This window comes from Ochotona curzoniae, unplaced genomic scaffold (genome assembly GCF_017591425.1).
Source record: "Ochotona curzoniae isolate NIBS_2020 unplaced genomic scaffold, NIBS_Ocur_1.0 contig_2855, whole genome shotgun sequence".
Lineage (NCBI taxonomy): Eukaryota > Metazoa > Chordata > Mammalia > Lagomorpha > Ochotonidae > Ochotona > Ochotona curzoniae.
Window position 1 is genome coordinate 668,169 of NW_024465615.1, and position 13,207 is coordinate 681,375.

General features: G+C 42.7%; 1 protein-coding gene across 2 annotated transcripts in view; it reads right to left on the reverse strand.

Moving 5' to 3' along the window:
* The window catches only part of EIF2B3 (eukaryotic translation initiation factor 2B subunit gamma), a 135,589-nt gene that overhangs the window by 16,112 nt on the left and 106,270 nt on the right, over window positions 1-13,207 (reverse strand). For both annotated transcript variants that reach the window (XM_040977732.1, XM_040977733.1), the window contains exons 9-10: window positions 11,331-11,408; window positions 10,455-10,603 (exon numbers count right to left, since the gene is read on the reverse strand). In XM_040977732.1, the coding sequence (XP_040833666.1) occupies window positions 10,455-10,603; window positions 11,331-11,408 (227 nt within the window). The remainder of the gene's footprint in view (window positions 1-10,454; window positions 10,604-11,330; window positions 11,409-13,207) is intronic.

The following is a 13,207-nucleotide window of genomic DNA, read 5'->3' on the forward strand; positions in this document are numbered from 1 at the left end:
AAGTTGGAAAATTAAGTAACAGCAGCCACTGGAGCCTCTTCCCAGCTCCCCAGCTAGCAACCTACCTAGATCATCTAGGATTATGTCTCCTTCAGGACAGTAGTTGACTAGTGGATATGCCTGCCTTTTTTTCTGAACTACTCTTCTCACCTAAGTGAGTTTCTTACAGTTGCCATGGTTTCCTCACTAAAGCTTCTACACATAAGGACACTGCGCTGCAGCATTGGGTCAGATGAGCTGTTCCTTTGCCCACTCACAGGAGGGGAGTGAGGGGTTGTTAAGCAGAGGAAACAGTGAAGGTCAAGAGCGTAGGAACTACAAAGCCTTGTGAGTTATTTTGGGAATGTGATCAAATAGATAAAGGTGAGTGTCTTCCAAGAAAATGGTGATATCTGGTCAGTTTCATACCTGAGAATTTAGACATCTACAAAAATGCAGAGTTCAGCTGGATGATGTTGAAAACTGCATCTCAATTCTCAACATTCCAGGATTGGGTTGGAGCCAGGTAATGAGACCTTGCTCTAAAGATCAGGAGGAGTCTTCAGAAGCTTTCCAAACTTGTAAGGCACTCGACTGGAGACATTCTTTATCAAGACACTGGTAATAAGCTCTCTTTGTGAAGTGAGATAAGGTAATAATAACAAAGATTTGAATATAAAATAGCAATAGTCCCTGAATTGAGCACTGTTTAAGGTACTTTATATTCATTAAGTCACTTACTACTCCCAATAAACCTAACAGTTGCTTTGGTTTTACCCCATCTTGACAAAATTATTTATTTATTTGAGAGAGTGAGCGAGCACATTTCTAGTTGCTGGTTCACTCCTCAAATGCCCACAATGATCAGGAGATCAAATTGGGAGCTGGAGATTCAATCTAGATCTCCCATGTGGGTAACAGGAATCCACTCATTATTGTCTCCTGGGATCTTCATTAGCAGGAAGCTGGAGCTGGGAGTTACTGAATCCAGGTACTCCAATATGGGATGCAGGTGCCCTAATCCACATCTATTTTTTGCTTTTATTTATTTATTTAGTTAGTTGCAAAGACAGAATTAAAGAGAGGGATAGACATACAGAGAGAAAGATCTATCCACTGGTCCATTCCCCAAATGGTTACAACAGCTAGGGCTGGGCTAGTTTGAAGCCAGGAGCCAGGAGCTTCCTCTGGGTCACCATTGTGTGTGCAGGGGTCTAAGCACTTGGGTTTTCCTGTGCTGTTCTCCCAGGCACTAGTAATCAGAATTCAAGTGGTCCAGACATGAACTGGCACCAAATGGGAGGCTAGTGCCACAAGCTGAGGTTTAGCTTGCTACACCACGACATTGGCCTCCTTAATCCACATCTTTTTCAAAGATTTATTTATTTTTATTTGAAAGTCAGATATACAGACAGGAGGAGAGACAGAGGAGAAGAAGATCTTCTGTCTGATGATTTACTCCCCAAGTGACCTCAATGGCCAGTGTTGCTCCGATCTAAAGCCAGGAGCCAAGAACCTCCTCTCCCACTTGGGTGCAGGGTCCCAAGGCTTTGGGCCGACTTCAACTGCTTTCCCAGGTCACAAGCAGGGAGCTGGATGGGAAGTGGAGTTGCTGGGACTAGAACTGGCGCCCATATGGGATCCTGGCGCGTTCAGGGCAAGGACTTTTGGCGTTAGGCCATGCTGCTGGGCCCTTAATCCACATCTTAACCACAAGGGTAAATGCCCATCTCCTTTCCCACTTAAGAGGGAGAAAACCAGGCAGGTAAGGCAAATTCTCCAAGTGGCTAACACGTGACAAGCCCACAATTCAGTTTGGCAATCTGACCCTAAAGATCATGGTTAATTCACAGGTTCAATGGTGAGTAGATTTGAGAGAAAGACTGATGAAGACAAGAAATAAGAATACCACATTGCTTCTCTGGGTCCGACTTTCTCTAACCCTTAATCACAACTTAAATCTGTATACCTGATGTCCCACATATATTTCCAACTCTTGTCCCTACACAGATCTCATCTCCCTACAAATCTGCAACTTCCAAAACCTTTCTCATCTAGTAAGTGTACCACTGTATGCCCTATTTCTCTAACTAGAAACCTGCCCTTTATCTATGATTGTCATCTCCCTACCTTTATTTAATTAAAAATAATGATCTATTTGTAAGAGTAACAGGAAAAAGGAGAATGAGACAGAATGGCGAGAGAGAGAATCTAAATGCCTATGATGTTCGGAGCTGGGAAATTCATTCAGTTCAACTATTTGGGTGGCCAGAACTCTCTCACTTGAGCTATCCCTGCTACTTCTCAGGGTCTTCACTAGCAAGAAACTAGGGTCAGACTGAAGGCAAGAACTGACCCCCAGGCACTCAAATATGTGACTTCGTATCTTTACTACTACACCGAACCCTGCCCTAATAGTATACTTGTACCATTAGTATTTTTAAATTTTCATTCTTAAAAAACTGTTTGTTTTTATTTGAAAGGCAGACTCTACAGAGAAGGAGAGATAGAGAAGGTCTTCTATCTGCTATTTGACTTCCCAGATGACTGCAATGGCCAGAGCTGATCTGATCTGAGCTGGGAGTCAGGAGCTTCTTCCAGGTCTCTCACAAGAGTACAGAATCTCAAGGCTTAAGGCATTCTCTGCAGCTTTCTCAGGCCATTAGCAGAGAGCCTGATTTGGAGTGGTGCAGCCAGGACACAAACTGGCACCCATATGGGATGCCAGCACCATAGGGCAGAGGATAAGCTTGCTGTGCCATCATGCCAGCCCATTTTGATTTTAGTTTTTAATTAATGTTTAACAGAGTCTATGTATATTACTATTCTTGTCTTTCAGTTTTAGGCATTATAAATTAATTTCCATTATTGGTTGATATCTCAAAATGAAGGATGAAGTAATTAAGATTCTTCTCCCCTTGCCCGCTTTCCCTTCCTGTCCCTCATCCTTTCAACAGAGTTACAGCATGACTTTGGTCGACAGCATTTGCTTTATTATGATTATGTAAAGTTCGCATTGTAGCTGAACCATATAATGCACTATAATGTCTTAACTCTGTTTTCCCAGAGTTAAGAACTACCTTGATTTTTGTTAGTGTTCTGTATCATCAATTAAACACTAACACTTTTAACTCGTATTTTTAAATCTCCTTTTAAAGAACTTCAAAACAACCAAAAAACCAAAACAAACAAGCCACTCAAGAAATGGGCACGGGAAATGGGCAAACATTTCACAAAGGAACAAATCCAAATGGCAAACAAACATATGAAAAAATGTTCCAGCTCCCTAGCAATAAGGGAAATCCAAATTAAAACATCGATGAGGTACCACCTAACACCAGTAAGATTGGCCCACATAAACAAGAACACCAACGACGCTTGCTGGCGAGGATGCGGGGAAAAGGGAACCCTACTCCACTGCTGGTGGAGCTGCAAATTGGTACAGCCTTTATGGAAATCAGTCTGGAGAACACTCAAACAACTCAAAATCAGCATACCATATGACCCAGCAATAGCACTCCTAGGAATATATCCACAACACCTGTTTTACGACAAACCAACATGCATCCCTATGTTCATTGCAGCACAATCAGTAATTGCGAAAACATGGAAGCAACCGAAATGCCCATCAGCAGAAGATTGGATAAGAAAGCTTTGGTTCATCTACTCCATGGAATACTACTCAGCTATTAAAAAAAACAAAATGCAGTTCTTTGTGGCTAAATGGGCACAACTGGAAACTATAATGCTAAGGGAAATGAGCGAATCCCAAAAGATTAGATACCACATGTTTGCCTTGATTTAACCTGTAATTTTTTGTTTGGTGGTTTGTTATTTTTTGAACCTGTCATTGATACTGTCTCAACCCAGATGTTTCGAAGAATGGAACTTGCATTATTTTTAACATATTGTTTACCCAATACTATGTCAATTAATTCCATAATGTTGTATAATGATACTGAGGCCTTGTTGGGGCTTTTAACTGACTGGATCTTTACTCTGTTAGACCTATCTTCAGACCATAGAAGGTCTCCCCAAGAGGCCACTGAACTTATCTGGACAATAAGACGCTGAACTTTATGCTAGGCAGGTGTTTGCAAGCAATGAATCTCAACTGAACTTGAACTATGGTTATGCAACAAGGTGGAGGAATCCACCATGGGGGGAGGGGTATGGGAGGGGTGGGGGGGATCCCCAGCGCCTATAAAACTGTACTACATAATATAATGTAAGCAACAATAAAAAAAAAAAAAAAAGATGCTCATATATATGTGGTACTTTCTTCCCAGATATGTCTCTTAAAATTTTTAAAATAGTTTTTAGCATATTCAATATAGTTCATAGATATAACTCTAATTTAATGGTATACCCTTCTTCCCTCCCTCCCCCTGAATATGTCTTACCTGCATTCCCAGTTGTAGTCTACTCTGTGGTAACTGTTCCCTTTATACTTCAAGCATAATTAATGTCCTTATCTCTTTTACTGTCATCCTATGAATTCTTTTTACGGTTGGAGCTCTTGTTCATCTTTAGTTTATTCTCCATTTTGGTGAAATAAATCTAGTAAAGTTTTAAGGCTCCTCATAAAATGTTTTTATTCTACTATCACATTTAACATCTGTGATCGCGTATAGAATCTAGGTTAAAACAAACCTTCCTTCACAATTTTAGAGGCATAGCTCAATTATCTTTTTTTTTTTTTTTTTTTTTTTTTTGTGGCTGAGAGGCCTGCTTGCCGTTCTTTTTTTTTTTTTATAATTATTTTTTATTTTGACAATCTTTACATGGTTAATTTGGGCAAAAAGGGTCAAGGGCTACGGGAAAGTGGGTAAGACTATTATTTCCATATTGTTTCCTTCATATATCTGAGGTAGAGGGGGAGGCTCAATTATCTTATAGTTTCCATGATTGCTACACATAAGTTCAAAGTCATTCTGGTTTCTCATTAGTTGTATATGAGCTATTATTTTCTCTTAAAAGTTTGTACACCTTGTTTCATTTTCTATGTTCTGAAATTTGAAAATGTCATGGTCTTATTTTTACCCATAATGTTGAACACTCAGTGGGCACTTTAATTTTGTTAACTCATATCTCAGTTCTGGCATATTTCTTACATTCTTTCTTTTTAAAAATTTTATCCATTTAAAAAATTTGAAAGATTTACAGAGAGAAGGAAAGTGAGAGAGAGATCTTCTACTCCCTGGTTCTCTCCCCAAATAGCCTCAATGGTTGGAGCTGAGTCGATGCAATGCCAGCAGCTTTCCCTAGGCTCGTCATGTGGGTCCAGGGGCCCAAGGACTTGAGCCATCCTCCACTACTTTCCCAGGCCACAAGCAGCGAGCTGGATCAGAAGTGGAGCAGATGGACCAGAACTGACACTCATAAGGGATCGTGGCACTGCCTGTCAGGGGTTTAGCCTGTTGAGACACCAGGTCAGCCCCCCTTCCTTCCTTTTCTTTTTCCTTCCCTCCCTCCCTTCCTTCCTTTATCCCTCCATTCCTCTTTCTTCCTTCTGAATGGATTCAATCATCTTTATTAACCAATCAAAGTTACATTTATATATAATATCTGTTGTTTCAAAAAGTTCTAAGTACATTAAGTTATCAGTAAAAAGCCAAATAAGATGGCTACATCTGAATGCAGCATTTTAATATATTCCGGATAAGAGAAGCTAGAAGATCAATTACTTTACGCATATGTAAGAGTGGTGTTCTAAAATAACTAGGAAGCTGCTACATTTTTAAGTAGGGGAGGAAAAATTTTTATTTAAGTCTTATTTTATATTCCTGCAATTTATACTTTTAATTAACAGCAACAGTTAAAAAATCATTCTAGACTGGATACAGCCCTGACAGGGAGGACAGGTACGTGCGTAATGGTTAGGCCCACTTGGAGAAGAGCTCCTCTTATTTCTTAAAATAACTTCTTACTCCTCCACTGTTTTCAACTCTTTTATGAAACTCTTAGGCAAGATGCTGACCCTTCTGAATTGGTTCTCTAATTTTCTTTTCCTTTCTATTCTCATTTATTTATGTTTAACGATTTAGTTAATTATGTATTTTATTGGAAAGGCAGATATACAGACAGAAGGAGAGACAGAGGAAGTTCTTCCATCCGATGATTCACTCCCCAAGGGGCTATAATGGCCAGAACTGTGCCAATCCAAAGCCAGGATCCAGGAACTTCTCTCAGGTCTCCCACACGGATGCAGGGTCCCAAGGCTTTGGGTTGTCCTTGGCTGCTTTTCCAGGCCACAAGCTGGGAAGTGGGGTCGCCAGGACTAGAACCAGCACCCATAAGGATCCCAGTGTGTGGAAAGCATGGACTTTAAGCTGCTGGGCGACCAGCCAGGCCCTCTGATTCATTTTTTTTTTTAAAGTTTTTTTTCTCATGAAAGATATAGCTTTCGTTTAAAGGCAAAGAGCCAGAGACAACTAGAGTTCCCATCAGCTGGTTTACTCCCCAAATGCCTATAGTTATCAGAACTAAATCTGAAGCCAAAGCTTAGAGCTGAGAAACCAATCTGGATTTTCTACATGAGTGGCAGGAACTCATCTGTTTCAACTATTAGTGATGTCTCTCCAGCTCTGTATTGGCAGGAAGGTGGAGTCAGGATGCAGTTATTCTAAAACTTGGCCAAAGAGCCACTCCTCTTCTCTTTCTCCCTCCCTGCCTCCTTCCTTCCTATTATTTGAAATGGGGGTTTGGTGGGGGTGGGGGAGAGAAAAGGAACAGGGCACTCTCTTACCCACTGAGTTCATTCCCCCAAACACCTGGGAACAGGAAACTCAATCTGTGTCCCTCACACAGGTAGCAGGAAGCCAAATATAGTAGTTCTCAAAGTGTCTATCAGCAAGAAGATGAAATCGGAAATAAAGTCAGGACTTGATTCTAGGAATTGTGATTTGAAATTGTCTGAATTGCTATGCCAAACATTTCTCCCTCCCCTGTTTTCTTTCAATGCTTCACTTTTGGGGAATTTGCAAACTTATCTTCCAGTATTATTATTTTTTAAGATTTATTATTTACTTTCTATTGGAAAGTCAGATTTACAGAGAGAAGGAAAGACAGAAAGAAAGATCTTCTATCTGCTGGTTCACTCCCCACATGGACACAAGAGCTGAGCTTAGGCTATCCCAAGCCAGGAGTCAGGAGCTTCTTCCAGGTCTCCCACACGGGTGCAGGGTCCCAAGGCTTTGGGCCGTCCTCGACTGCTTTCCCAGGCCACAAGCAGGGAGCTGGATGGGAAGTGGGGCAGCTGGGATATGAACTAACACATGCATGGGATCCTGGCGCATTCAAGGTGATGATTTAGTCACTAGGCTATTGCATATGGCCTTTACCTTCTAGTATCATAACGAGCCTTATCGTCTAGTTATATTTTTAATTTCTTAGAGTCCCCCGCCCTTGCAAAGCACTGGCTAATTTTTGAAGGATGAGGAGTTACTGCTCACGATTGCTCCAAGCAGCAGAGAGGGTATTATACCACATATTGTTAGCCTGGGAAAAGATGAAAATCCAAAGTTTGAAGTCTATGAATGCATATACATTCACACCAAAGCTGAAAAATAACAAGCTGAGCTACAGTAATCATGAGCCATCTGTGTTTGACTCAGTCTCTTTTTAACGATAGAGGCTCTCTTTAGAACTCTGGTTGTCCTTGGTTAGCTCTTTATATTTACTAATAGACTTTAAAACAGTTGATTGGAAGCTCTGACCAAAGAATGGGCTTTTTGTCATCCATAAGGTAATCTGACTACCTCATTAGATACAAATCTCTGATATACGGTTACCTTCCAAGAACTGTTAACTATGAAATAAATGAAATCCATTCTCTTTATATTAGTAGCAACTTAAAAAAGAGAAATCTATGGGCCTGGTGCGGTAGCCTAGTGGCTGAAGTCCTCACCTTGCATGTGCCAGGACTCCATATGGGCACTGGTTCATATTCCAGCTGTTCTACTTCCCTTCCAGTTCCCTGCCTGTGGAAAGCAGTTGAGGATGGCCCTAAAACCTTGGGATGCTGCACCAGTGTGAGAGACTTGAAGAAGCTCCTGGCTTTGGATTGGATTAGCTCTGGCTGCTGTGGCCGCTTTGAGAGTGCGCCAGTAGATGGAGGCCCTTTCTCTCTGTCTCTCCATTCTGTAAATCTGAGTTTTCAATAAAAACAAACAATACATCTTAAAAAAGAGAAATCTATGATTGTAAATAAATTTGTGTGAATCTCAATCAGTTTTTGCTTTTCCCTTTGGGCTGGTCAAATTCCCAGTTCCAAATTCATTTCCTGATAGAATAAAGTCAGGAAACTGACAGATCAGGAAAGTGGCTGGGAAAAGGGCAGAGTCCATCAGCCAATATCTCTGTATTTACCGACATTCTTGGTTTTATTATGCTACTTTCTTTCCTGATTCTGTCATCTTTTAGTCACCTTTGCTAATGAATAAAGACGGCTCCTCTTCCCAAAGTGCTTTTCCTAATCCTTCACTGGCAAAGGTAACTTCAGCTCTCACTAGCCTTTCCCCATCTTTCTCTCCTGCTAGCTTCCAGAGAAAGAAATCAACAGATGTCAGGGCTAGAATGCATTTCAGGCTGATCTAGCCAAGTGTTTGTTTGTTTATTTATTTATTTATTTATTTATTTTTAAGATGTATTTGTTTTTATTAAAAAGTCAGATATATATAGAGGAGAGACAGAGAGGAAGATTTTCTGTCTGCTGATCCACTTCCCAAGTGGCTGCAACTGCTGGAGCTGAGCTGATCTGAAGCCAGGAGCCTGGAGCCTCTTCCAGGTCTCCCATGTGGGTACAGGATCCCAAGGCCTTGGGATATCCTTGACTGCTTTCCCAGGCCACAACCAGGGAGCTGGACGGGAAGTGGGGCTGCCGGGACACAAACTGGCAAACATAAGGGATCCCAGTACATGCAAGGTGAGGACTTTGGCCACTAGGCTACCACATCAGGCCCAGCCCAGTGTATTGTAAAATCTGTTTCATGAATTCTGCTTCCTATCCTATACCAGGGACAAGTACTCAATCACAACTACATATAGGAATATATTGTGTTTCTATGTAAGATTAACTTAAGAGAAAGTGTCCTTTCTAAAAAAGGTCAGAATATTTGCTTTCTTTCTACCAACTATGCTTGCTTTGCATTATTTAAAAAAATTTTATTTGGGCCCAGTGAGATAGTGTAGTGGTTAAAGTCCTCTCCTTGAATGCACCTGGATCCCATATGGGTGCTGGTTGTAATCCCAGAGACCCTGCTTCCCATCCATCAAACTGCTGGTGGTCTGAGAAAGCAGTCGAGGCCCAAAGCTTTGGGACCCTGCACCTGTGTGGGAGACCAAGAAGAGGTCCTGGCTCCTGGCTTGGGATTGGCTCAGCTCCAGCCGCTGCGGCCACTTGGGGAGTGAACCATCAGATGAAAGATCTTCCTCTCTGTCTCTCCTCCTGCTTGTATATCCGCCTTTGCAATAAAAATTTTATTTATAACAAAAAACCCCCAAAATACAACCTCCCAAATAAAAAAACCCTAAAAATTTATTTATTTATTATTTTTTCTTTTTTTCTTTCTTTCTTTCTTTATTTATTTATTTTATTGGAGAGGAAGTGAGAGGATGAGGAAAAAGAAAGAGAAAGAGAGAGAGAGAGAATATGTGTCTGCCATCCACTGGCTCACTTTCCAAAGATGCTTGGGAACTGAGAACTCCATTCAAGTCTCCCACAGGGGTGGCAAGAACTCAAACAGCTGGTAGCTCAAAGAGCTGCCGCCTTGCCTCAAGGGTGCACAACAGAAGCTGCAAGTGGGTGCGCAGCTGTAACTCAAACCTATGCAATGAAATGGAATGTGGGAATCTCAAGTGATGGCTTAATTACTGCCCCAAATGCTGCCTCTACATTTGTATTTCATGCATTTAAAAAATCTGAGGTCTACACTGAGGTAAGTTCATGAAGCATCATTCAAGCCTTGTTATCTAAACACAGGCTATTTATAAATCAAGGTTTTATAACACTTTCAAGTGTCTGCCAATGAGGAGCAGATTCCACCAGCTGGAGAGGTCTCATTCCAAAGCACTCTGCAGCTGCTGCATCTGCTCCTCCTAGGCTGCGGCCTTCAGGACCACTCTGCAATGCTGAGGTAGGGCAAGGTGTGTCTTGGGAACTGGTGCAGTGTTATTCCAGTACAGCCAGTAGCTCACTACTGTGACCATCCTCTCAAAGCAGACACCAAGGTAAGGGAAGGCAGCTTCTCCCAGGATAATTGTTACATGCCGAAGAATGGCACTAGAAATGTTTTGAGATATTACATCATTCAGTAGGCAAAACCAAGGCCTCCAAGGACTTGTACGCTACTCCATTTTTTAACCATTTCCTCGATTTTCCTTCTCCAAGATGAGTCCTTGACTAGGCTGGACTGGCTCCAAAGCCTCTTCGGGGTACCAGGAGACATGCTTTAAGTTGGCATATGGAAACATACCCTTCCTCCACTGTGACTGAGTTCATGAGAAGGCAATTGGTAATATTCACTCTATCTCTTATGTGACAGGATGAACCAATGACCGAGTGCTTAATGGATGACTTCTCTCCAACCTGTGTGTCTTGCCCAATGAGGTTATCAGCTCCAACCTGCAAATGGCAAATAGAATACCTCACTTACTCATTTCCATCAAATGCAAGTCACCCCATAGATCATTTGAGCTGTGGCCTAATGGAATCTTTCCATAAAGACACTTCAGTAAGAAGTACCATCATTAGTTTTTCTTTGAGTTAAAAGGCAACACAACGTTTTTTAAATAACTCACACCTACAGTTGAAGCATAGGCCTTCCCTTGTCAAGAAAACAAAACAAAACAGACTTATATGCACCATACTCATGTACAGATATGTTCTCTTGAAGAGAATGCTTAAATCAGGGTTAAAAAAAAAGGGACAGAGAAGCTCCTGTGTCCAAGTCCCAAAACCACACCTTGGACCTGTCCTTATAGGTTAGTACTTGCCCAGGCAGCATTCTTTTATTTTTGTTTTTTTTATAGACTTATTTATTTATTTCTCACTCCCCAAACACCTGTAGGTCAGTGATAGGTCAGGCCAAAGCTAGGAGCCAGGAAGTCTAACCTGGACTCTCACATGGGTAGCAGAAATTCAAGTACTTGAGCCACCATCCATTGCTACTTCGGTGGTTTGACCTGCTGGGATGTGAAGTTTGCCTTATCAGGCAGTATTTTTGAGTGAGTTTATTATCCAGAATGCAGCTGGGACTTTCCTGGGTGCAATCAGGTTCAGGGCTTTTCAGGGATATTTGCAATGCTCTCAGAAAATGTTCCATGCCTGCTTTGCCCACGCTAGCACTTACCAGGTGTTTGTTCACAATCTGGGCTGATGAATGAATCAGTGATTCTTCTGGGCAAAGAGCAGGCAATAATTTGGGCACCTTGAGGAAAGAAACACATTTGATTTTACTAAAGATCAGAAAACACCAGGAAATACTTTACATAGAAACTAATGTCTAGTGGCTAGCATGCACGTTAAACCGCTGCCTGTGATAGCAGCACTCCATATGGGTGCTGCTTCTGTCCTGGCTGCTCCACTTTTGACCCAACCTCCTGCTAGTATGTCTGGGAATGCACTGGAGGATGGCCCAGTTACCTGGGCTCTTGCGTGCATGTGGGAGACCTGGATGAATCTCCTGGCTTCAAATAGGTCCAATTCTTTTTTTTTTTTTTTAAGATTTATTTATTATTATTTTTTTAAAGATTTATTTTTATTATTATTTTTTTTATTGGAAAGGCGGATATACAGAGAGGAGAGACAGAGAGGAAGATCTTCCATCCGATGATTCATTCCCCAAGTGAGTGCAACGGCCGCTGCCATGCCGATCCGAAGCCTGGAGCCTCTTCCGGGTCTCCCGCGCAGGTGCAGGGTCCCAAAGCTTTGGGCCGTCCTCGACTGCTTTCCCAGGCCACAGGCAGGGAGCTGGAAGGGAAGCGGGGTTGCTGGGATAGAACCGGCGCCCATATGGGATCCCGGGCGTGCAAGGCGAGGACCTTAACCACTGTGCCACCGCGCCGGGCCCTAGATTTATTTATTTTTTATTACAAAGTCAGATATACAGAGAGGAGGAGGACAGACAGAGAGGAAGATCTTTTGTCCGATGAATCATTCCCCAAGTGACCGTAAGGCCAGTGCTGTGCTGATCTGAAGCCAGAATCCAGGAACTTGTTCCGGGTCTCCCACAAGGGTGCAGGGTCCCAAAGCTTTGGGCTGTTCTCGACTGCTTTCCCAGGCCACAAGCAGGGAGCTGTATGGGAAGTGGAGCTGCCGGGATACAAACTGGCGCCCATATGGGATTCTGGCGCGTTCAAAGCGAGGATTTTAGCCACTAGGCCACGCCGCTGGGCCCAAATATGTCCAATTCTGACCACTGTGGCCATTTGAGGAGTGAACCAGCACATGAAGGATCTCTGTCTCTCCCTGTCCTGTAACTCTGCCTTTCAAATAAATAAATAAATAAATAAATAAATGAACAAATTTGAAGAACAAAATAAAACAAACCTATGTCTAATATCAGAAGTGGGGGGTTCTCAGGTGCTGCTTTCTTTACAGGTAAGGAAGGGCCAGAGGTTGCTGCATTTGCCATAGGACCAGGAATGCTGATGTGGCAGCTTCTAGACAGCCATAGCCTTAATCTCAGCTGAGAATGCTCTTTTGTGAAAGAAATGCCACGTCCTTCATCTGGGAGGCAGTGACACGCCTCTGAGGTACTCGCACACAGTACTTCTTGTGAGAGAAGGCCTGATGAGGGCAGAGAATAGCCTGAGGCCTGATCGTGGTCATCCTGGTTTTCTGCTCACTTCCTGGACTCTGTGGCCAAGCATGAGGGGACAATGGGAGCGTAGTCAGGCAAATTCTACAACCAGGACAGACTCTGACAACGCACCCATGTTCTTCACCAGCCAACACAAAATATGAAGAGGAAGTTCACACTCCAATGAGAATACGACAGAGGCTTGGCAGCGTAGCTATCTGTGATCCTTCAGCACGGGCAGTTTGCGGCAGCCACACTGGCTACACCAGCATTGCGAGGGCTCTAGTCCTGGGAGCTCCAGCACATGCCAGCCAAGACCTCTCAGACGTCTGTCGCACAGTCCCTGATGGCACTTGAGAGAGGACACTTCTCCAGTCGCAGGCTCCCCAGGAACCCGCTTTTAGGTCAGTCTCACACTCTCTATT